General features: G+C 34.6%; 1 protein-coding gene across 1 annotated transcript in view; it reads left to right on the top strand.

Annotated features, from left to right (window-relative positions):
- Window positions 1-7,816: 7,816 nt before the first annotated feature.
- The window catches only part of LOC131855287 (ITG-like peptide), a 60,315-nt gene continuing 40,562 nt past the window's right edge, over window positions 7,817-27,569 (top strand). The window contains exons 1-2 of the mRNA XM_059206538.1: window positions 7,817-7,837; window positions 16,184-16,322. Of these exons, the coding sequence (XP_059062521.1) occupies window positions 7,830-7,837; window positions 16,184-16,322 (147 nt within the window). The 5' untranslated portion in view covers window positions 7,817-7,829. The remainder of the gene's footprint in view (window positions 7,838-16,183; window positions 16,323-27,569) is intronic.

Raw genomic sequence — 27,569 nt, 5'->3', positions numbered from 1 at the left:
GTTTTTATATTTGAGCCTAAATAAATTAGTGCTGGTTGGTAGTTTGTATTCACACGTTTCGACTTGTAAAATGTGAACTTACAAGGATTGTTTAAAAGAGCAACACACAAGTTTCTTGCTTATTCTTCTTGTGATGAGACAGCTTTCCGAATAAGCGGTAGATTTGAAAACTGTTGACTATTCAAAAGTGCTTAAATTAAGTTTATTTGAATAAATTATTATCTATTCTATTCTATTCTCCCTGCTTTTTAAGCGGACATCGGGAATATAGTGATTATGAAGCAGGCGGCGGGAATCGGTCTCTTGTCACCTTTTTTCTATCTCGCAAAACTCCTGTCGCTGAACGTCTGGTGGAGCAATTCCTGTGAGTGGATACAGCATATTTAGGAGTGTTGCTTTGATACAAATAATAACATAACATTTATTATTAACAAATGTATATCAAAACAAAAGACCTTAAAAAACTCATTCAACATTCTATACTAAACATATTAGGCACATTGATTATAGAATAAAAAGTATAATCTATAACATTTAAAGTTTTGTTCTCGTTGCTATGTAACAGTTGTATCTAACGTGAACCTGTGATGAACACCAGATTAAGTTGTATTTAGTCCTGAATATCCACTGAATATCTCCATCATAGCGAGAGTAACTAGATAGCGCAAACGCTGAAGCAAAAAGAGTTACATAAGTATGTTCATTAAAAAAAAATACTAATATTGAGAAAATATTCCAGTTATTTCCATATTATATTGCCTTATAAAAATATTCATCAATCATCATTGCCTTGCCCTTATCCCATTATTTGTGGTCGGCGCAGTATGTCATTCTCTTCCACTGCTCTCTATCGGTCGTCATATCTGAACATACTCTTCTTTTATTCATATCATCTTTCACACAATCCATCCATCTTTTCTTAGGGCGTCCCCTCCCTTTACATCAAAAAAAAGTATTATTATAAATAGCCTTATAAAAATGTTATTACAGGAAAATGCAGTCAATATTAAATATATATATATATATATATATAATTTTATTACAAAAACGTGCAATTTATCGTTTCGTGATTCGTGACTCATTAAAAGCGAAATTCAAAGAAGCAAATATTTCCACCCCTAACATTTATTTTAAAATTTTTGGACTATTTATTTTTTATTGGTATATAATGTGGCATAAAAAATACATACAACCGCAATTTTCACCCTTCTGTCAACAACCCCTAATTTTTAATAGCGATTTTAATTTATATGGCAAAACAACGTTTGCGTGTCAGCAAGTATATATTTAGTAATTGCGAAATATATATGTATATATATTAATAGTGAATGAATAGGCATTTATTTGAAAGAAAGAAGAAAGAAAGAAAATTGTTTATTTGGTACACTGAAAATAATTTTTAAAATTAAATTTACATTTTATATTAATAATTAGATTATTTAATAAATGAGAATGCATGAAAGCCGAACTTTAAGTTGTCTTTTATTAATATTATAAATAAAATATATACTAAGACAATGAACCTAAAACTAAAATCATTAATAGTTAATTACTACCAGGTGCTGACTTCCCTGAATATATAAATAAATAAACATGATTTACCTACGTAGGTACCCACTGGAAGGGACTGGAACCTATTTCCGAGTCCATAAATACGTTTCCATTTACAGTACCTTCATACATAATGATGGGTCATTTATTTATATATACATACATATACACATATACACACTACTAGCTACTAGCTGACTTTGGAAACATTGTGTTGCCATATAATTGAAACTAATTATATTGCCAAAAATAGGGGTTAATGGTAGAAGGGTGAAAGTTTAGGGTTGTATGTATTTGTTAATAGTAAAATAAATAAATGTGTCAAAGCTCAAAATTAAAAAGCTCTGTGGTAAGCTCTCTTATTACCTAGACCCGTAAGTAATAAGAGAGCTTACCATATTTTTTTTAAATGAAAATAGTTTACTTTCTATTCTCAGATCTACTGAATACAGGTAGTCCTCGAATTATATCGTTTTGATTTACGTCGTTTCAAGTTACGTCGAACAGTGTTTTGACACCATTCCTCAAGCATATAGTAAGTCACTTGTTTCATGTATGGCTAGGAGTTCGAACCTCAATTCAAGCATAATTCGTAATTTCGATCCCCTTTTGAATTGGACGGGGGATCGATCTGAGGGGTATGGTGTGTTTGAGGTCGTCGTCTTCGCCGGCGAGGACGGTGTCGTGAGAGTGTGTAAATGTGTGTAGGGAATAAAAATTATTTGTATAATAACTTTTGCACATTTTATTTACTATATTTATTAAACACAATGAACGAACCCATACGAATCTATGTCTTGCTTACCTTTAACATTCCGATAACGATGACTACAGAAATATCTATTCACATTTTACCCGAGCGAAGCCGGGTTTTCATCTAGTATAATAAACTGAATACTTCCCCTTAAATTGTACATTCAATATATGTAAATATATTAAGATATAAAATATCCCTGATAAGATAACATATATAATATATATAAAAAACATTAACTTTCAATTCGAATCGTATCGCTACGGACGTATAAGATGTATAAATTTCTTTCATTCATTATTATTTTATTCTTCACGTACAACGCTTGCTATGGAGATGGTAAGATTGTTTTATATTTACTAGTGGCCTGTACCGGCTTCACACGGAATCATTATAATAATAATCTCAGGACAATTCACACAGCGCCATCTAGACACAGCAAGCTAGCTAAAGCTTGTGTTATGGGTACTAGATAACAGATACAAATACATATATATATTTTTTTTCGTAAATACATATTATACATAGAAAATACCCAGACCGATACAAACAATCATACTCATGAATACAAATGTTTGTGCCGTGCGAGGAATCGAACACGCGTCCATCGGATGTAAAGCGGTGTGCTAGACCGCTAGACCTCCAAGGTCGTCATTACAAATCTTTTACATATAAAGAGTGATTCATAAGGAAGCTCTTGAATCACTCTATCTATTGTTAAAAACTGCATTAAAATCCGTTGCGTAGTTTAAAAGATTTAAGTGAACAGACAGTGGAAGCGACTTCTTTTATGTAAGTATTTGACGCCTTAGATGGTCTAGCGGTTTAGGACACTGCTTTACTGCCGATGGTCGCGTGTTCGATTCCTCACACTATACAGATCCTTACTAATATTATAAATGTGAAAGTATGAATGTTTGTTACGCTTTCACGCAAAAACTACTGAACTGATCATCATGAAATATTGTACACATGTTCTTGGAGATATTGAAATGAACATATATATACTTTTTTATTAAAAAAAACAAGTATTTTATTATAAAAAATAAAATTTTAACATTTTGCTATTACAGCGCCAAATAGCAGCCAGTAGGTAATGAAGTTATGCAAGCGTAGTCGCGGGTAAAAGCAAGTATAATATAAATATTTGTTTTATGCCAATTGGATTTTCATCTGACATGGAAAAGTTCAAGACATATACTCTATCCTGAGGAGATAATACACACACACACACACAAATGCATACACTTCCACACACTCACACACACACACACATACATACATACACTTCCACACACTCACACACACACATGCTCCAATGCTCATAAATTATAAGTATCATTTGTTTTATTTTATATACATACATTGTCTTTCTCTAAATGTTCTTAAGTAGAAATATTCAGTTAGTTTCATTCGTTTTTATTTAGATTGTATGCATTAGCTCTGGAAATGATCGGAAATAACTGTAACACAGTTTTTTTTAACCCCTCCGATCGATCCCCGTCCAATTCAAACGGGGATCGAAATTACGACGGCCTGAGCCGAGGTTCGAACCCCTAGTGGTGCCCTCAGACTAAAGTTCATGTTGGTCTTCAGCCGCTCCATAAGTCCTTGCTTTGGTTTGGAGTGCCATCTGCACTCGCCCCCTATCATCCGGTGAAGCTGTAAAGGCCAGCTGCGGCCTACAGCATTAGAGTAGTCCGAAAAAAATAAGTTTTTTTTATAAATTGATGTAGTTGTTTAACATGTTATTGTTAAAACTTTGTTTTTGGTTTAAATAAAGAAGACCGGAAGACGTGGGAAAACCTCCAGCAAGGTGGACCGACGATCTGGTCAAGATCGCTGGAAGGCGTTGGATGCGAGCAGCGCAAGACCGATCGTCGTGGAGATCTTTGGGGGAGGCCTATGTCCAGCAGTGGACGTCTTCCGGGCTGCGATGATGATGATGAAATTCTTTAATTCTTTAATACCATCACTCCTCAGAATATCCTTCAATTCTTGTTCACGGGTCTAGGTTAAAAAGGGCGAGCACAATAGATCTATACAGGTCGCAGTGCTACAAGTCTTAGCACCTGACAAATAGCCCAAAACACTCAATAATAAAAAGAAACTTTGCGCAATTCATAAAAAAGAATGTAGGTCACTCGATGACGCTACTAATGTAAACACGCGTTACAGAGCATGTCTCGGATATCGTAGCTGACTTTAGAGTCAGCACTTTGTCGACATTTAGCGTCATTGACCATTATCATCAACCAATAAGGTGTTACATATCATAATGTACATAGAAAACATCCAGACCGATATAAACAATCATACTCATGAATACAAATGTTTGTTCTGTGCGAGGAATCGATCCCGCGACCATCGAAAGTAAGGCGGTGTGCTAAACCGCTAGACTAACAAGGATGTCAAAAAGTGTAAGGGTAGTAAACAAGTAATCTATACATATAAATAAAATTGGAGTGTCTGTTTGTAATATTGAAATAACCGTTTTTTACTACATGCATATGAATATAAATACGGTACATACACCAAAATAACATTTTTTCCATTTTTATCTGTCTATCTGTCTGTTTGTTTGTTCCGGCTAATCTCTGAAATGGATAGACCGATTTTGACGGGACTTTTTTTGGCAGGTAGCTGATGTAATAAGGCGTAACATAGGCTACTTTGATTTTAGAAAAATAAAGTTAAATTGCCCGTGGACAAAGTCGCGAGGACAGCTAGTCTTAAATAAATAAATAAACGCTGTTTTGCAGCAGAAATAGGTAAGGTGAAACATACGCAGACAACTTTATCGTCCGGTGAAGCTGTAGCGGCCAGCTGCGTCCAACAGCATTGGAGTAGTCCGAAAAATAGACAAATCTACAAAGTCTAACTTCAAATTATGCTATACAGCGTTAATTATCTATGTACCGATTTTGATGATTTTTTTCTAGAGCCCGGACAAAATTTGGATACTTTTGACCGTTTGCAAGACGAACGGCGCAGACTTACAATTTTGTCTAACAATAAATAGTTCGAAGTGTGACCATTACCGAAAATATATCTGTAAGTATCTATTAATTATTTAAATTCTATATTTAAATATTATTTTCTTAGATTCAAGTTCGTTCGATCGAGTCCGCCCGACAACAGTCATTCTTAATTCAAATTACGTTGCCTAAATAAAGATCTATGCTTTTTATATTTCTTTTGTTCTAATTCCATTTCGAATCTTTATCATTATTTATTTTAATATTTCCTGCTATGTACTATTTATTCTTAATTTAAATTTCTGTTACCGTAACAACGTCTATTATTTTTTTTATTATTCTATTTTTAAATTCAAGAACGTCGGATTTCTTTTTAAATGTTACTTTCACACTTGTTCGTGAAGTGGATATAATTTCACCGGTTTTCTATATATAAAGCAGCTCATATAACACGCTGGCGTTATAAACGCAAATAGTGAAGTTATATTCCATAATTGAACTGTTTGCTATTTTTCAAATTTCGAAGTGACGGCAGCGCGCTGATTTAAAAAATTAAATGGCGGGAAAGCAACAGATTGCATCACAGTTTTATTGTTGTGTTTATTTAAAATTAAGTGTGTTGAATAACTTACGATATATGTACGTGCGTTTTTAACACACTCGGCTTTATTACGCCCTCGTCTTCGCGCTGTAATTCCACCTCGTGTATTATACCATCATAACGTACTTATATAGTTTATCAAATTTTCAGGTACAGTTATTTTGAAGGCAAAGGCTGTATTGACTTCACATACGATGGTCATCAGGAAAACAATTTCGAAATTCTGAGTGAATCTGAACATATATTTATTTATATTTCTTTCATATAAAGGCGAAATAATAATAATATGATCCCTGGACAATTTACACAGCGCCATCTAGTTCCAAGCTAAGCAGAGCTTGTGATATAGGTAATAATTAAATTGTGCAAGGTTTTACAACGAACAGCCAGAATCTGTCCTCAATCTGTTAGAAAAAAGATTGTGTAATTTTTTTTTTAAAACGTATTTTTTGTAATTAAGCTTATTATAAAATTGAAGTGTTTCTAACTTAAAATTCATAATATATATATATAATAAAAGAGCAATAACAACATTATACTACTATGGTGGCAAACAAGCTTACGGCCAATCTGATGGTAAATGGTTACCGTAGCCTATGAACGCCTGAAACATCAGGGGTGTCACATGCGCGTTGCCGACCCTTAAGAAACCTTAATATACCCTTCTTAAAAAACCTCAAGTTGTGAGCTTGTTCTTGTTGTGATGGGTCTGCGTTCTGAATGAGTGGTAGAATAAAAAAACGTGATTATTCAAAAGTGCTTATATGTATTAAGTTTATTTGAATAAAGATTATTTCTATTTCTTTTACTATTTTTTTTAATTTACTATCTATAATAGTAAGAAAATTGAATTATTAACGAAATAGACTGAAATAAAATAAAATAAAACAAATAGCACATTACTAGCAAAGGGTCCACTAATTTCCATTTTTCTTTAATTTTGCTATCATTAACTGTAAGGAAATTGTATTGGTAACGAATTGAGTAAAATAACCTGAAATAAAATAAAATAAAACAAATAGCAGATTACTAGCAATGGGCCCACTAATTTCTATTTTACTATCATTAATTGTAAGGAAATTGTTTTAATAACGAATTGGGTAAAATAGCCTAAAATAAAATAAAATAAATAGCACATAGCTAGCAATGAGCCCACTAGTCCCTATTACTAAAACCCCCTCCCCTAATTTATGTATGAGTAGTAGTATTTATGTATGAGTTCACCGCCAGATATAGAAGGGTGAACTAGGGAGCAACAGATCGTCTGGGGATGTTATTTTCGGAGGTGGCGATATAAAAACATACAAAAGTAAGACCTACAGGCTGTCGGCGTTAAGTTGGTTCTGGCTTAAGCTAGGATATAAGGGTGCGTTCATAATTGTAACTATTATGTAACTTTTTTAAAATTCTGATTTTTATGTACCTGGAATATTAAACAAGTTGAAATTTCTATTTAGTGGTGACCGTCACTTAAAAATAATAACACTGAACAATTCACGCAGCGCCGTCTAGTCCCAAATTAAGTAGAGCTTGTGTTATGGGTACTAGACAACTGATAGATAGACTAAATTTTTTTTGGAAATATATAAATAATATACTTAGATAACACCCAGATCAGTAAAAACAATTATACTTGTGAATATATTCATCATGTTTAAATGCGAGGATTCGAACCTGCGGCCATCGGAAGTAAAACGGTACGCTAAAGCGCTAGACACATGTCGGATCTGTGTCCATTTTATGTGCAGTCAATAACGAGTAGTCGCATGGTGAAGCTGTAAAGGCCAGCTGCGGCCAACAGCAATAGTCCGAAAAAAAAAAAGAATCGTCGCAATAGGAAGGACTCCAGTATGCACACGCCCTAAAACCCATGCATGCGCACTAAGAACTTCAATATAGATCGCGAACCGAGCAGTATATCTGTGACCGCCGACCAGACAGCGCGATGCACCGGTAAGTATAAAGAATATTCATATTATCGACTCGAATCCCTCAAAATAGCAATGACAGCTACTATTTATAGGCGTACGTTCCAAACTTTTAAATTAAGAATACAATTTAAATATTTGAATTTAGAACTAAGAAATATTAAAAACAGATCTTTCTTTATTTAGTTTGAAATTCGAAAATTAAACATGAAATGAGCGCGTTTAGTTTTTAAATTTGAAACTAAAACAAAAAAAATATAATATAATCTTAAATTTCGAACTCAGAAATTTTAAAATGAAAAATGACAATATTTGTGTTCGAGAATTAAACTTACAATGAGTGCGTTTAGTTTTTTAATTTGAAACTGAAATATAAAAAATAATATTATTTTAATTTTCGAATTCAGAAATTTTGACATTTTAATGTCCTTACCATTATTAAAAACCTAAATGTCGCTAAAAATCTCGGTTTGATAAAATAAGGTTATAAAAAAAATTATATATTCTGATCGTTTGGAATTAAATTGACATGAACTTAAAGGGTATTTCAAAAACCATTTTCTTTTTTTGTTCAGGTGTCTTTAGTATAATATAATAATATAAAAATGAAGTCATATAGTAGTCATAGTTTAAAATGAAGAATTTTAAACCAATCAACGGATTTTAATGCAGTTTTTAGCAATAGATAGAATGATTCAAAAGGAAGAGTTATATTTAGAATAAGTGCGATGCCGAAGCGGATAGCTAGTATATAATAGCACTGAAATAGTGGATGATAACGATGTTTTTTTTTATAAAAAAAGTGTTAATGATGTAGGTGATGTATTTTTAATGAATCGATCGATTTAATGAATGAAATTGAATTTATGAATGTCTATGGCACAGTATAAAGGATATGATTAAGCAATAAACAGACGACCTCGGTGGTCTAGCGGTCTAGCATACCGCTTTACGTCCGATGGTCGCGGGTTCGATTCCTCGCACGGCACAAACATTTGTATTCATGAGTATGATTGTTTGTATCGGTCTGGGTATTTTCTATGTATAATATGTATGGAAATGGTATTTAGGAAAAAAAAATTATATATGTATTTGTATCAGTTGTCTAGGATCCATAACACAAGCTTTAGCTAACTTGGGTCTAGATGGCGCTGTGTGAATTGTCCAAAAAAAAAAAACAACCGATTTATATTGAGATTTAAATATTAATAAAACATGCCAGTAGTTTATAGAAATATATAAAATTGAAGTGTCTAAATGTGATTTCAATTTAACAGCTATTCATTAAATGCATATAAAAGTATATATGTAGTTACATTAAAAAAAAATGTTTGTTCCTTTGTCTGTCCGTTTGATCTTGTTAATCATCAAAAGACCGATTTTGACGGAAATTTCACTTACAGGTTACTAATGTTAGAAGGAGTAACTATAATAAATGTAGTCTAACTACTTTAGTTATTCCATGTGGAGAAAGCCGCGAGTAACAGCTAGTGATATAATAAAAAAAATTGCTTATAGTCTTATATATATTTTTCAGCGATTTTCTTTTCATTAGAAGTCAGGTCACATACCTCATTGTAAAGAATAGAGTAGTAATAAACCACGATGGTTTCCACTGATGACCGCGTGGAGGTCGACCTGATAGGGTACATGGTTAGTAATAGGACCACTTGTTTCCTATAGTAACAATCCCATCTCCCCCAAATTTTAATCCTAATATAATATTATAAATGCAAAAGTTTATTACTCTTTCACGTTAAGACTACTGAACAGATTTTGATGAAACTTTATAGTTATATAACTTACTAGCTACTCGCCCCGGCTTCGCCCGGGTGTACATGTATTATATATATATATATATGTATAAACCTTTCTGTAGAATCACTGTATCTATTACAAAAATCGTTTCAAAATCCTTTGCGTAGTTTTATAGATTTAAGCATACATTGGGACGGACAGACAGCGACAGCGTTTTTGTTTTATACTATGTAATGATACATCAGAATAACATATAAGCTATATTTTTTAATGAAATTTATATATTGAAACTCAACGCGGATGAAACCGCGGGCACAGATAGTATAAAACAATTCAGACCATATTCTACCGACGTTTGTTGACCTCGGTGTTCAAGCCCACCGCCTTATTATCTCATGGTCACGGGTTCGAATCGATAAACTACAGATTTCCGGAAGCAAAGCCACTATCCATCCATACGAATATTATAAATGTAAAAGTGCCTATCTACCCGTATGTCTATCTGTTTGTTACTTTTTTCGCCTAAACGGCTGAATGGATTTTAATGAAATTTAATAAATTGCAACACGCAAGTTTCTTGCTCTTTCTTCTTATAATGTAGCTTTCCGAAGGAGCGAATCGAAACAGAAATAATCTTTAATTAAATAAACTCAATACAAACGCTTTTGAACAGTCATATTTTTTTATTCTACCGCTCATTCGGAACGCAGACTCATCACAAGAAGAATGGGCAAGAAACTTGTGTGTTGCTCTTTTGGATAGATGTTAAAAAGTGTTCTCTATTCTACCCCCAAAATATTTACTTCAGCTGCCAAGAAGCTTGCTATTATTCTATTCTATTCTATTCTAATATGAAAATAGAATGTACCATGCGGCCAGACATATACTATCTTGTATCTTGAAAATTAATCTGGAACAAGGGATGAAAATTTCGTGCAGGCGAAGTCGCGAGTATGAACTAGTGCACTTATTCTTATTACATAATTATATAATTTTACTAGCTGACCCGGCAAACGGGTTTTATGCCATATAAATTAAAATCGCTATTAAAAATAGGGTTTGGTAATAGAAGGGTGAAAATTTAAAGTTGTATGTATTTTTAATGTCATATAATAAAAAAATAAAAAAAAATCCAAAAAAATTAATAAATGTTAGGGGTGGACAACATTTATTACTTAGGGGTAAGAAAAAGGGGGGTTTTGTAGACGAAGTCGCCGTGAAATAATCCTAAAAGGGTTGAATAAGGTATAAAAGTTTTTGTAGACGAAGACGCTGTGAAATAATCGTAAAGAGGTTGAATAAGGCATGAAAGTTTTTGTAGACGAAAACGCCATGAAATAATCGTAAAGAGGTTGAATAAGGCATGAAAGTTTTTGTAGACGAAGTCACCGTGAAATAATCCTAAAAGGGTTGAATAAGGCATAACAGTTTTTGTAGACGAAGTCACCGTGAAATAATCCTAAAAGGGTTGAATAAGGCATAACAGTTTTTGTAGACGAAATTACCGTTAAATAATCCTAAAGGGGTTGAAAAAGGGATGAAACTTTTTGTAGACGAAGTCGCCGGTAACAAGTTAGTTACAAATTAAAATTATATTGCGCAAAATTCCCTAAAACAATCTAATATATAAATAATTCAATTACAACAAAGATCTAACTTATTTGCATTCATTAATTTCGCAAATGGCCACTTTAAACGAATGGAATAATTTATTATTAGTACTCTGATAATATTTATTCGCTAATAATTTTAGGTAGATCCGATTAAATTGATTAATATGGACGTTATTTCGGTCGAACAAGTTAAGGATTATTATACACTTTACTTATATATTATTCATCATTATTTTATTATGTGTGAAATTTATAGTCTATGTGTTATACTGATGTTTAAGCTATATTACTGTAATGTTTTATCAAAATCCGTTCAGTAGTTTTTGCGAGAAAGAGTAACAAACATCCACACTCCCAAACTTTCGCGTTTATAATATTAATAAGATATAAAACTATATAATAAGTTAACCATTCGCCCGAAATTGCTTCAATATTAATCAATTTATCGTTAATTGTGAACCAATTTCTAACATTATTTTTTAATCCGTATTAATATTAGAATAATTAGTTATTAATACTCTGATAATATCAGAGTATTAATAACCAATTATTCTAATATTAATTCGCTAATAATTTTAGGTAGATCCGATTAAATTGATTAATATAGGCGTTACTTCAGCTGAACAAGTTAAGGATTATTATACACTTTACTTATATATTATTCATCATTATTTTATTATGTGTGAAATTTATAGTCTATATGTTATTCTGATGTTTAAGCTATATTACTGTAATGTTTTATCAAAATCCGTTCAGTAGTTTTTGCGAGAAAGAGTAACAAACATCCACACTCACAAACTTTCGCGTTTATAATATTAATAATATATAAAATTGTATAATACGTAAAGTATACGACCGAAACTACTTCAATATTAATCAATTTATCGTTAATTGTGGACCGATTTCGAACCTTATTTATAATCTGTATTATTATAATAGAATAACTTATTATTAGTACTCTGATGATATTTATTCGTTAATAATTTTAGGTAGATCCGATTAAATTGATTAAGTCAAGTTAAGGATTATTTATACAGTTTACTTGATGTATATTATATTAGCTGTGCTCCGGTTTCGCCCGCGTGAAATGTATAGCTATGTGCTATTCTGATGTAGTATATATATATATTACTGTAAAGTTCGTCAAAACCCCCTCCGATCGATCCCCCGTCCAATTCAAACGGGGATCGAAATTACGACGGCCTGAGCCGAGGTTCGAACCCCTAGTGGTGCCCTCAGACTAAAGTCGTATCCGACAGGCAGGAGTTGGCCTTCAGCCGCTCCATAAGTCCTTCCGCGGGTATGGAGTGCCATCTGCACTCGCCCCATAACGTCCGGTGAAGCTGTAAAGGCCAGCTACGGCAAACAGCATTAGAGTAGTCCGAAAAAAAAAAATTCGTCAAAACCCGTTCAGTAGTTTTTGCATGAAAGAATAACAAACATCCATCCTTACTCGCAAACTCACGTTTATAATAATAATCTATACAAATAAATAAAATTGGAGTCTCTGATTGTAATATTGAAATAACCGTTTTTTACTACATGCATATGAATATAAATACGATACATACACCAAAATATCATTTTTTACAATTTTTTTCTGTCTGTCTGTCTGTTTGTTCTGGCTAATCTCTGAAATGGCTGGATCGATTTTGACAGGACTTTTTATGGATGATGATTCTGATGTAAGGAGTAACTTAGGCTACTTTTATTTCAACAATATATCTTACAAAAGCAGACAACGTCGCGGGTTGAAGCCAGTTTTCGGTATAACTGATTAAATGATGTTGGATATTAGATTGATTTGATTGGAGTTATTTCGCATGAGCTAAGGATTATTGTATAACTTATGTAATTAGAAATAACTTGAAGTATCTGATCAAATTAATTATAAATTACGTATTTGTAATTGCTTTTTCTTTAATATTCTAAATGCCTGAAAGTTTCTTGTCGACAACAAAGTTTCAGGCATTTAGAATAATTATAATAATAATAATAACCTCGTGAAAACCGAAACCGAGAAAAAGAGAAAATATCTCGACCTGGCTCACGAGGTGACCGAAATGTGGGGGGTGATGTCCACCGAAATCATTCCAATCGTTATGTCGGTGAACGGCCTTATCCCTAACCAGTCTGGAAAACATCTCAGACGGTTGGGATTCCGAGGCGGCTCATTCCCAGGAAAGATGCAGAAAGCGGTGCTCTTAGATGCCCTCTGCCCGCATTGTACGCCGGTTTCTCTTCCTGGGGCCCTGAACCCTGGCCGACTGTGCTTCTGCCGGGGATAAGTTGCCATCTCCTCTCCTTAAGCCCCTCTTAAGGATAGGAGATGGCAACTTACCTAAATAGATGAGATTTTTTTGTAAAGTTTAAATAATAATAATCTCAGGACAATTCACACAGCGCCATCTAGACCCAAGTTAAGCTAGCTAAAACTTGTTTTATGGGTGCTAGACAACTGATACAAATACATACATTTTTTTTGTAAATACATAAATAATTTACATAGAAAATACCCAGATCGATACAAACAATCATAGTCATGAATACAAATATTGCAACGTGCGAGGAATCGAACCCGCGACCATCGGACGTAAAGCGGTGTGTATGACCCTAGCGGTCACACACACCACCGAGGTCATCGAATATTGAAGAAAAAGCATATAGAAAAAAAAATGTGTATTTAGTCGAGTTAATACATAATTTTTTTTACAAATATACTTAATTTATAATTAAAACTATAACATAGTACATATACTACTGCAGAGTTACTATCAAGGGTACACATAAAAAAATACAAACATAGGGAAAACACATTTCAGTCGTTTGGTAACACAATCCGTTTTTATACCGCATATAAAATTGCTACAAACAATTTTTTAAAGCTTTTTTAAGCGCTATTTTCGTTTCGGTGCTATTAATTTAATTAGCGAGCTTTCACGGTGTGACGTCATAAGGACACTTTTTCGGAGTGAATGTGTTTTTAATTGCAGTACTTAAGCGGCAACGTAGATGCTTAATTGTTGTATTCATTTTGATAAAAGCTCGCTTCTGCGTTCTATATTTTAGGTATGAAGCTTAATTTATGTAATTTTTTATAACTAGCCAGTTTTCGCGACATCGTCTGTGTTTTTTAAGTTTAAAGTGGGCGTATATCCGTCCTAGTTACACATTTATATAAATGCGGTTAGACTTAGTACGTAAATTTTTATAACTAACTATTCTACATGACTTTGTTTGCATGTATGCATTTGTTTAAATTTAATGAGCGTATATCCGTCCTTGTAATACATATTGTATATATGTATTTAAATCTAGTCGTTCTACTTGGAAACGAGTTATTTTTTTATACCACGTAGGTGGCAAACAAGCATACGGCCCATCTGATGGTAAACGGTTACCGTAGCCTATGGACCCTGAAACACCAGGGTGTCGCGCGTTGCCGACCATGGGTTAACTGACCTGACCTCATGCTTATCTCATCATCCTCCACTGGTGCCCCGTCAGCGTATACCGTTAGCGCAGGCGGGTGCACTAGTGGAGCATGATAAAATAAGCATGAAGTCAGGTCAGTTGGCCCATCTAGATAAATGGTAATTTACCACTCAAATTTACAGAGGAAACAGCGGATGTTAATGGAATAGTTTAGTACTAACGGTACTAACGGTTTACGCTGGCGGGGCATTAGTGGAGAATGCTAAGATGAACACGAGGTCAGATCAGTTAGTGCATCACGACAAAATCACCAGAAATATATCATGAAGGATTCCAAGGGAAGTCAACCTGACATGGAACATTGCTAGCAATGACAGTGTCATAAAAAACAACAATCGAACAAAATTTTATAATAAAACACGTAAATTTTATTAGATACCCTACCATTATAAATTAATTAAAGTCAAAATTTCTCTGACATCCCGATGGAACCCGTAAAATTAATTTGGCGAAGTTACATGGCAATTATAAGGTAAATGGGTTCAATGTACTCACAGAGGTTCTTATATTTTAATCCAAGTTATATAATTTTAACTAGCGACTCGACCAGATTTTGCCCGATTTTTATACTCGTAACATCTAAATGAAAAGTTCTTTCTACATTTTTAGAAGAATACCTTTCATTTAGAATTTAGAACTATAAAATTTTTAAGCTTTGTTCTTGTTAATCTCTGAAAAGAGTGGCCCTATATTCAGGGTACTTTCTCTCAGATAGTTAATGTAGATAGTAACTTAGTCTACAGTATTGTTGTCGTTGATCTTTTATTGTATTAATATACTAATATAGGCTAATACAGAATAGCAGAGAGAGTGGACTCACTGCCCCCTCTGAGTTATAGACCGTTATGTCTCGTTTATTTCTTTTAAATCCTAAGTTACCTTATTACATCAGCTACCTGTCAAAAAAAGTCCCGTTCAAATCGGTCCAGCTATTTTAGAGATTAGCCGGAAAAACAGACCGACAGACAAGCAGACAAAAATTGTAAAAAATGTTATCTCATGTATGTGCCATATTTATATTCATATGCATGTAGTAAAAAACGGTTATTTCAGTATTACAAACAGACACTTCAATTTAGTTATATGTATAGACTAGCTACTCGGCGCGGTTTCACACGGGTGTATACATATAAACTTTCCTCTTGAATTAAGTCTATCTATTAAAAACAACTGCTTCAAAATCCGTTGCGTAATTTTAAAGATTTAAGCATACATAGGGACAGACAACGAGAGCGACTTTGTTTTATACTATGTAATGATAAGCACCAATTGTAGACTTTTTTAATTATAAATGCAATGATGATGGTAAAGATTTTTTAACTATAAATGAAATGATTATGTTGAATAAAGTTTTTTAAATGGAAGACAAAGATCTAAGGACAATCTAGAGATGTTCTATAAATGAAATGATGATGTTGACTAAGGTGTTTTAAATCGGATTTTAGAGGTTCAATTCTTGGTGTTTAGTTTATTGATTGATTGATGATTATTATTGTTGCCCACAGCACCACCATGGCTGTCAGCGCGATCCTGGTGTTAAGTTGCGTTGCAACAGCACACGCTTGGGGCGGCTTGTTCAACCGCTTCAGCTCTGATATGCTGGCCAACTTGGGGTATGGTCGAGGACCCTATCGCCACTATCAGGTTAGTTACTTTATGTATGAGTTTGCTGTAACCCACTCAATCTAGATGTTATGATAAGTCCGAGCTGCTTTTCAACTTGATATATTGAGTACACGATGATTGAGTGTGGATTGATGCTTGCTTGTGAGTATTTGGTGTACTGAAGGGAAAATGATTTTTTTTTGTGGATGATAATGGTGTACCAGCCTGCGCTAACGGTTTACGCTGGCGGGGCACCAGTGGAGGATGAGCATGAGGTCAGGTCAGTTAGCCCATCGTGACAAATTCACCAGGAATTTAACTCGATGGTTTCCAGGGGGAACCGCGCGGAGGTCGACCTGATATGGTACATTAGCAATGGGGTTATCAATCCACATTACTAACAATCCCCTTCCCACAAGGGAAAATGGTATGTGTGGGCGTTATATGGACGCGGAGCGGTGTAAAATCCTGACGGCTGTACGGTAACGCACTGTATGTACATGCTGCCGGGCGGGAGAAGAAGGAAGGGTTGCTGATGACATGAAATGATATGATATTGTTCAAAATCTACCCTGTACCATCGTAAGCACAGATTATTATATTAGAGTCCGTTAGTTTTCTGTTCCCGCGCCTTTCGTTCCCCTCCCTTACCCAGTACTGAACTGACCGTACAGCGGCCTTTACGCGCGCGCGCATTGTGTTGTGAATTAAAATAAATTAGAACTGTGTTAAACCTACTGTGAAACTGGAAAGCTAGCGAAGATATCTTCGAGACCCTGAAGCCCAAGAAATCCGCAGAACCATACAGGTACGTGACAGACGTTTTTCCCTATATATATATACATAGTACTTTCCCTAACATTTTGGTAGCAGAGAGTATATTCCCTAACAGATATGATACATTGATTACATTAACTTAAAAATATTACACATTAATTATTTTTCGTGATGGCGTCGGTGGTCAAGCGGTTTAACATACCGTCTTACTTCCGATAGTCGCGGGTTCGATTCCTCGCACGGAACACATATTTGTATTCATAAGTATAATTGTTTGTATCGGTCTGGGCTTTCTCTATGTATGTTAAATATCTGTGTATTTACTTCAGTTGTCTAGTACTCATAACACAAGCTCTGCTTACCGTGGGACTAGATGGCGCTGTGTTAATTGTTCAGGGTTATTTATTCTTTTGTACACAATATTGTATAATAATGTCTGATGGCATTCTCTACCAGTCAACCTTCGGGCAGATATTCCGTCTAATTATTTTTGTGGTAAATCCGAGATGTGAAAGGGTAAGTAATAAAAATAATTCATTGCTGCTCATGTAATTATGTTTTTTTTTTATATTAAATATAATAACGAAAGTAAAGGTATTTCGTGCCGTTTGAATTAAAATTAATCTCTAAATAATATGTTTAATTAACTAAACGGAAAAAAAGAACAGAGCTGAACCAATTTAGGTATTTTAGTTTATTTTCTTTCATTATTTTGGCAACAGATAGTCATTTGGCAATATATATAATGGTATAGAGAAATTTATATTTACAACTAGCTTTACACGCGACATCGTCCGCGTGGAATTTAAATTTATTTTCTATAATAAAATATTTTTTCTAAAATAAAGATAGCCTAAGTTACTCCTTATTACATCAGTTACCTGCCAATAAAAGTTTCAGAGATTAGCCGGAATAAACAGACAGACAGACAGCCAAAATGGTAAGAAATGTTAATTTGGTGTTTGTACCGTTTTTATATTCATATGCATGTAGTAAAAAAACGGTTATTTACATATTACAAACACACACCGCAATTTCATTTATATGTATAGATAGTCATTATATGCCGAAGTTATTATTTATTTTCAAAGATAAAAAAAAGTTCTTATGAAAAGAAAAATTACAAATAGTGAAGGAAATGTGAATTAAAATCTAAGATAAACCTGTACTTCATTATTATATATATCATATCTCATCTTTCAAACTGATACATAGTTATAAAGGAAGCTGAAAGAAATCCACCAGAGGTACCGACACAGAATTTTTACAAACTCTACCCAAGTGAGTAGGTCTTTAAGCTATATTTTGCAATGACCTTTAATAAAACGGTAAATAAAATAAAATTAGATTCCAACGGTATATGTCAACTAAAAATGGATTAAGGACCTTTTGAAATACCATCTATTTTAAAGTCGTATCCGAGAAGGCAGTTGGCCTTCAGCCGTTCTATAAGTCCCTTTGGTTTGGAGTGCCATCTGCACTCGCACTCTAACTTCCGGTGAAGCTGTAAAGGCCAGCTGCGGCTAACAGCATTAGAGTAGTCCGAAAAAAAAATGCTTCCCAAGTTTCATTTTTCTTGCCTACTTTTTTGTCTATACATTTCTAATAGAAAATGTTTATGACCATCTTAGAAAAATACATACATAATTAGGTTGCGAAGAATATTTAATTACCTGAACTGCTTAAACACTAGACTACCACCAGATGACCGAGGCCATCAGAAATAAATAAATAAATAAACATTTGCATATTAGATTTTATACAACACTCAGCTAGCAAACGTCCAAACTTACCACTTTATTTTTTTCATAAAACAAATATATATAACACTAGCTGTACACGCGACTTCGTCCGCGTGTTATTTAACTTTATTTTTCTCGAAATAAAAGTAGCTTAAGTTACTCATTATTACATCAGCTACCTGCCAAAAAAAGTCCCGTCAAAATCGGTCCAGCCATTTTCGAGATTAGCCGGAACAACCAGACAGACAAACAAAAATTGTAAAAAATTGTATTTTGGTGTATTTATTTATATTCATATACATGTAGTAAAAAACGGTTATTTCAATATTACAAACAGACACTCCAACTTTATTTATATGTATAGATTATGACATGAAAATATGTTGATGTCGACAATTGGCTGGAAAATCAAGCTCCACAGGTGGCAATACATTCGCCCAGTGTTTTGAAATTATTAGCATTCCCATCACATCCACCGTATGTGAATTCGATGCAGCCTTTACCTTGAACATAGCCGTATCTGAAAATAACAATAACATACTTTTAAGACAGAAATCCCAAAGATGAACAAACAACAAGACGCATAGAGCATAATAATAAAGGCTTTCTCTGGCTAAAGAGGACTGGCGAAAACTTCAGATGTATATATCTACGTAAATATTACTAATATTATAAAATATATAGAAAAAGTGTTGGATGGATGGATGTTTGTTACTCTTTCACGTAAAACTACTGAATGGATTATAATGAAACTTAAAGCTTATACATCAGAATCACACATAGGCTAGAAATATCTCGCGGAATTTCACTTTATTTTTCTAAAATAAAAATAGCCTAAGTTACTCCTTATTACATCAGCTACCTGCCAAAAAAGACCCGTCAAAATCGGTCCAACCGTTTCAGAGATTAGCCGGAACAAACAGACAGACAGACAAAAATTTTAATAAATTGTAAAAAATTTTAGTGTATGTACCGTATTTATGTTCATACGCACATAGTAAAAAACGGCTATTTCAATGTTACAAACAGACACTCCAATTTTGTTGATATATACGAGTATAGATAACTGAAAAGTGTTCCGAATCTACCCTACTTTGAAGTCAACAATGATGACTTACCTTTTAAAGAGAGCCATACAAGGACCAGTCTCTAACGGCAGTGAACATATATTATCTGTCAATAAAAAATAAAAATTTCATTAATAAATATATACTAAGAACTAGCTTTCGCCCGCAGCTTCGCTCGCGTTAATTTATCCTCTTATCGGTTGAATTCATCAAACTCCTTTCTTAGGGGATGCTTACGTCATAGTAGCTTTATGCATGCAAAGTCTCAGCCCTATTGGTTTGAAATTTACAAACTTTCATCCTCTATTTTATCCCTAAACATCCAAACGTGGATTTTGACTTTATTTTTCTAAAATAAAAATAGCCTAACTTACATCAGCTGCCTGCCAAAAAATACCCGTCAAAATCGGTCCAACCATTCCAGAGATTAACCGGACCAAACAGATAGACAGACACAAATTGTAAAAAATGTTATTTTGATGTATGTACCGTATTTATATTCATATGCGTGTGGTAAAAAACGGTTATTTCAATATTACAAACAGATACTCCAATTTTATTTATATGTACAGACAGAAATATAACCGTATTTATAACATTAGTATGAATCTTACCATCACCGTTGCAACTGTTGTAAATGAAGAACAAAATAAGAATGAGTCCAATATATTTATACATTTTGCAGAATTTGTATCAATCGAATGATTATGTTATATGTTATTGCGGGCGATATTTTATATACAATTTTATTTGCACAATTTTTGTGTGCAATTAAGGCGAAGACAGTAATTATTGAATGAATTGAAATGAAAATAATATTGCCTTAGAATTAACTTTGTTTAATATTTTAACAAACAAGCAAACACCCTTAATCGCTAAGCGGAAACCGTCGCCTTAAATGGACATCACGTTATCATGTGACCAATCATGATACCACTCATGCTGACTAAGATGTCATGCATCTATATAACTCGAAGGTTGACTGACTGACATAGTGATCTATCAACACACAGCCCAAACCACTGGATGGATCGGGCTGAAATTTGGCATGCAGGTAGATGTTATGACGTAGGCATCCGCTAATTTAATTAATTCTACCACCAAGGGGATGAAACTTTGTATGAAACTTTGTCAATTTTAAACCGATCGGGCTGAGATTTTGTATGCATAAAGCTACTATGATGTAGGCATCCCCTAAGAAAGGATTTTGATAAATTCCATCCCTAAGGGGATTAAATTGGGGATGAAAGTATATATAAATCTTCTTAGATTTTCGACTGATTGAACTGAAATTAAAGATTGGAGCTACTATGATGAAGACGTTCGCTTAAATAGGATTTTGATAAATACAACCCCCATGGGGATAAAATAAGGGATGATGCAGAATGTAAATGTATTAGTTTGAACCTATCAGAAAAAAATAAGACAAACAAAATATTTTTTATTTCTTTAGGCGACTTTTATTTTTGAAAAATATAGTTAAATTCCACGCGGACGAAGAGCTAGTTTCACTATATAATCTGCACCCTATAAACAAAACGTACCTTACAAAGCAAGCTGCTAATCGACTGAAATAGGTGAGACTGAGTTACCCACGCAAACGAGTTATACCTCTGCTCTGTCTCTATCACTCATATAAGTGGAATGATACACCTATATCTACGTCACTTATATAGGAATATTACCACAATATAGTGTTTATGATCACACAGTGGATTCTCTGTTCCATTCCAACAGGGATTGAAATTACGATGGTCTAAATCCAGTTTCAAAACCTCTAGCGGCGGCCTCAGACTAAAGTCGTATCCATCAGGTAGGAGTTGGCAGTCAGTTGCTCCATAAGTCCTTTCATTAGTTTGGAGTGCCATTTGCACTCGACCCCGTGATCGTTCAGTGAAGCTGTAAAGGCCAGCTGCGACCAACAGCATTTGAATCATTTAAAAAAAAAATGCAATTCAAGCATTATCATTCCTGAGCAATAGGTTATTCCCACAAAATAATTTCGTTGTCTGTAATGTTGTTCATGTACATATGCAACGATTTTTTTATGGATGTTAATGGAATGGCATAGCCCGAAGAATTGCGACTCTGAAGTGGCAATGGGCGGGGCACATAGCTCGTAGGACAGATGGCCGTTGGGGCAGTAAAGTCCTCGAGTGGCGACCACGGACCGGAAGACGCAGCGTGGAAAGGCCTCCAGCAAGGTGGACCGACGATCTGGTCAAGATCGCTGGAAGGCATTGAATGCGAGCAGCACAGGACCGATCGTTGTGGAGATCTTTTGGGGAGGCCTATGTCCCGCAGCGGACGTCTTCCGGGCTGCGATGATGAATGGAATGGCGTAAACCGTTAGCGCTGACGGGGCACCAGTGAAGAATGACAAGATGAACACAAGGTTATATCAGTCAGCCCATTATGACAAATTCACAAGGAATTTATCATGAAGGCTTCCAAGGAAATCAATGTGGAGGTCAATCTGACATGGTACCTTACTAGTTATGGGGTCAACAGTCCGCATAATTTCAAGAACTTAACAAGACCCTTCCCCCCCAACGGTTTTTTAGTGGATGATAAAGAAATGGTGCTTCCACTGAGTTATCGGTTTACGCCGATGGGGCAGCAGTGGAGAATGACATTATGAACACGAGGTCATATCAGTTATTCCATCATGACAAAATCACCAGGAATTTATCCTGTAAGTCACCAAGGGAACCGCGTGGAAGCCAACCTGACATGGTACTTTTCTAGCTATCGAAAGGAAGGGAATTGTTAGTTTTGTGGACTGTTGACTAGTCCACAAAACTAACAATTTCCTTCCAGGGGGAAATGGATTGTTAGTAATGTGGACTCATGACCCCATTACTAGCAATGTACCATGTCAGGTTGAATTCCTAGTGAATTTGTCACGATGGGCTAACTGACCTGACCTCATGTTCTTCTTATCATCCTCTACTGGTGCCCATCCATAAAAAAAAAACAATCCCCTTTCCCTCCCTCTAATATGCAACGGTTTTCTTTTAAAGGTTGATAGTGGAATGGTGCACCCGCTTGCGCTAATAGTTTACGCTGGCGGGGCACCAGTGGAGGATGATAAAATAAGCATGAAGTCAGGTCAGTTGGCCCATCTTGGCAAATGGTAATTTACCACTAAAGTTTCCAGGGGAAACAGATATTAATGGAATAGTTTAGTACTAACGGTAATAACGGTTTGCGCTGGCGGGGCATTAGTGGAGAATGCTAAGATGAACACGAGATCAGTTAGTGCATCACGACAAAATCACCAGAAATTTATCATGAAGGATTCCAAGGGAAGTCAACCTGACATGGAACATTGCTAGCAATAAGATCATCAGTTCACTTTACTAACAATTCCTTTTCTCCCAATATGCAACGGTTATCACTTTCCATCAGATGGGCCGTAGGCTTGTTACAATGGTACGTGAAAAAATTAGTATTGCCCTTATTTTAAGTTGGTTAAAAAAAAATAAAGTACTTTGTCAGCTGATCAAACATTGGAAAATAACTATAGAACGTTTTTGTTCCATATTAACATACCGAACCCATATGTGATTGTCTATTCTTGATAAAAGACAACAACGTTTTATTTTTCCGACATCAATGCCATTTATTATTACAGTATATTATTATTGGAATACACTTAAGGTGGATACCGACCAACAACTACTATTAACGAGATGCGATGCGTTGCGGACCGGTGCGTTTTGAGTCAAATTAAAATACTTAATGAATTTATATTATTTTGTTTAATTCCGTGAGACTGCAAATAAATCAGTGCGGAAACCTGACCAATGCTAAATGAAGCGTTTCCACCTTCTCCACTGACGATCAAATTCCGACTGTTATTGAGTCTATATCTACCCCTATTGTGATACGGATTTCGATGTATTAATGAAATGAACTGCGGCAAAATGTTACATATATATCAAATGAAAATTTACATTTAGTGCCTAGTGATTTACTACCCCTAGTTACACCCGAAATTAAACCCGCTATAAATTCAAATCTATCACAAAAACTATAATATTATTCTCAGCTTTTAGCCTATATTATGACCTATATGATGATTCTGTAGAAATGTCATCCTAATTCCGTTCAGCAGTTTATAAATTAAAAAAAAATTTTAACAAAGACAAACGGATAAATTTTTTAAGATTGAACTAATAAAATCAACATCACTAATAAATTATCATCGTCTCAGGTTATATATTTCTTTTCGGACTACTCCAATGCTATCGGCCGCAGATGGCCTTTACAGCTTCACTGGTCGATAGGGGGCGATTTCGATCACCGTTCGAATTGGACGGGGGATCGATCGGAGAGGGTCTCTGGTTATACTTAGTTTTTCAAATTATATTTATTCCACGGTTAACGGTGGTTGTCGATACTGTGCGATGGATAGCGTTATAATACTACCAGGATGTCATCGCCTTAATAATCTTATGAAAAAAATATATTCTACTATGAATATTTTCATAAACACAATATGTACATATACACACACAATAGTGCATATCCATATTAATATTATAAATGCGAAAATATGTCGGTTTGTCTTTTCGTTACCTTTAAAGAAGTGCAACAAGGTTTTTGAAGCAATCTCAATAATATAATTTGAGGTGCAGATACATTATACCATGAGGATGGTCTTATAGGATACATATAGATAGGCTATAGTATCTCAAAAACGTAGATGAAGTCACGGATAATGACTTGTTAAGATATAAATATAAACGACACTTTATTATGTCTTCTGCGTGAGTATGTCACACCTATATCTGCTTAATCAGCTTATTTTGTAATCTGTTACAGACTCAAATCAAATCATTTATTTACAGAATACAGTGCTTATAGGTATATACACTACTAGCTTTTGCTCGCGGCTTCGCTCGCGTTAATTTATCCCTTTAGGGGTGGAATTTATCAAAATCCTTTCTTAGGGGATGACTACGTTTTAACATCTACCTGCATGCCAAATTTCAGCCCAATCCGTCCAGTGGTTTGGGCTGTACGTTGATAGATCACTATGTCAGTCACCTTTGAGTTATATATATTTAGATTAAATATATTGTATGTTTCCAGTGTATTCAGCCTGTATACAGGCGTGTAATTTTTTATATTTATCATTCTAATTAATCAATAATTAAATTAAAACAAATGTGTCATTGGAATTACTGGCACATATAATTATTATAGGTTATGCATTGAATAAATTCTTTGACACACGTAAAAACAATGTGCCAATAGACATTTCGTTAAATTTACTTAAAAAGTTCTCTCGTTCAACAATATTATATTGTTAGACAAACAATAAAGAAGATGACAGTAAAATTACAGGGTACGGTTGACCTTTTCATTATAAGATTAAGTTTATATTATCAGAGTCCGCAGCAGTGACTCGAAGGTGTATAATCCAATTTTGTTGACATAAAACAGTGTAGTCGATCTAATTTTATTTAATTACACTTAGTAAAGGTCATTTGAACAATCTTTTAGAAGTTAGAATACAAATAAATGTAGCAGACGCGCCACTTTTAGTGTTTTTATGTAAGCAATGGAAGACAAGATGGTGGCAATAAGGCGGGAAAGTTATATTCGCCTTATGACATAATTAGACAAATTATAGCAATCCATACAACTGTCCCCTCGCCCCCTCCGATCGATCCCCCGTCCAATTCGAACGGTGATCGAAATTACGACAACCTGAGCCGAGGTTCGAACCCCTAGCGGTGCACTCAGACTAAAGTCGTATCCGTCAGGTGGGAGTTGGCCTTCAGCCGCTCCATAATTCCTTCCGCGGGTTGAGAGTGCCATCTGCACTCGCACCCTATCGTCCAGTGAAGCTGTAAAGGTCAGCTGCGACTAACAGTATTGGAGTAGTCTGATAAAAAAAATCATGGGCAACAGTAGAATCCTATGGATAACGAGATAGAATAGAATACAAAATAATTTATTTAAGTAAACTCACATTAGGCATTTACTTATTTTTTTTATCGACTCCTCATTCGGAAAACTATCTCATCACAAGGAGAACGTGCAATAATTTTCGGAGTTGCTGATTTAAATAAATTAGTTTATAAATATAAATATATATTATAAATCTTTAATATTTTATCTTTGTCTTCGTGCCAAATGAGTCCTAAGGATTAAAAAGATAAAATAAAAGATATTAAAGACAAAATTTTAAAAGTTCCAAATGTATTTATTAAATACTTCCCACGTAACCACCGCACAGACAGTCGCCATTTCTATTTTTCTATTATTTTTATTCACGTTCCCTCAAGTGGGTTGAAGCTGTAAACCATTATTTGTCATACATTCCTGGAAACCAACGTGAGTTTTTGGTGAATCACGCAAGCAGGTACTGTAATACTCTTACTCACTAAAAACTCCAAGATGAGGCGCCATCTTGTCCCAAACTAATCAAAGCTTGTGTTATGATTACTAGACAACTGATGGAAATAAATACATTTTTACTGTACGTATTTCTATAAAGCAAATAATCATACCCATAGGCGTAGTTAGCTATAGGCTCAGGGTGGGGCAGCAGCCTAAAATATTATGTAACTAGTAAACTATAGCCGTCGTTTTACCCGCTTTTTTTCTTCATACAAAACTGTTACACCCTATAGCACCCTGTATCTTATGTTATTTTATGTGTCGACTGTCGAATATGAACTTTCTTAGAGATATTAAGTATCATTGTTAGTACTTAGATACTTTCCTCCCGGGTACACTTAGATTGTGCAATGAACTACCTACCGAGGTTTTCTCACGAGACTACAGCCGGGGTTTTCAAGAACGGTGTATTCAGGTTTCTTAAGGGTCGGCAACGCGCATATGACATCACTGGTGTTTCAGGCTACAGTAACCATTTACCATTAGATGGGCCGAATGCTTGTTTGCCACTGTGGTAGATTAAAAAAATAGATTTGGTTAGGTACCTTACAGGTGAGAGCTAGGACGTTTTGACGTGTTCCAGCCAAATGTTTTCACCGTGCGAGGAATCAAACATGCGCCCATCAAAATTAAAGAGTGTGTTTGCAAAACTGTCAGGCCACTGAGGGCATCAATACATTATTATTATCTCTTTCGTGAGTGAGTTGTCAAAGAAGTTGTTTTCGACGAAATTGTATCGCGTCTGCAACGCCTACTCCATCCATAAAGGGAATTATGTGACGTCAATTACTATAATTGGTCTTTGATGTGACGTCTGTTGTCATTACATTCGTAACAGAGCGTTTCCCGCGGTTTTGTCTCTGATTCTTCAGGAATTTTGGGAAATCATTTCTTAGGTAATGGTACATCACCTAAGAAATTATTTCCCAAATTCGACTTTACAGGCAGACGATTTTACAGGAAGTCCGAGTACTGCCTGTAAATGTAAAAAAATGTAAAGTTACAACTACATTATTTAAAAGAGCAACAAGCTTTCCTAATGAGCGGTATTTAAAAAAAAATTGTGATGACTATTCAAAAGTGCTTCAGTGTAAGTTTATTTGAATTAATAATTCTCTATTCTATTCTATTATGTTCGGGGATTTATCCATTGATTAAAAAAATATAACTGCTAAATATTGTTTGTAAGATTTCATTCAACTTTTATTTTATTTGATACTTACTTCTATCCGTGATATTGTAAGGAAAAAGGAAGGTACTAAGGTCTCTAACAATTAATTGAG

Source organism: Achroia grisella, unplaced genomic scaffold, assembly GCF_030625045.1.
Source record: "Achroia grisella isolate CSIRO2021 unplaced genomic scaffold, CSIRO_AGI_Agris_v1 utg1360, whole genome shotgun sequence".
Classification (NCBI taxonomy): domain Eukaryota; kingdom Metazoa; phylum Arthropoda; class Insecta; order Lepidoptera; family Pyralidae; genus Achroia; species Achroia grisella.
This window is presented reverse-complemented; position numbering and strand designations above follow the sequence as displayed.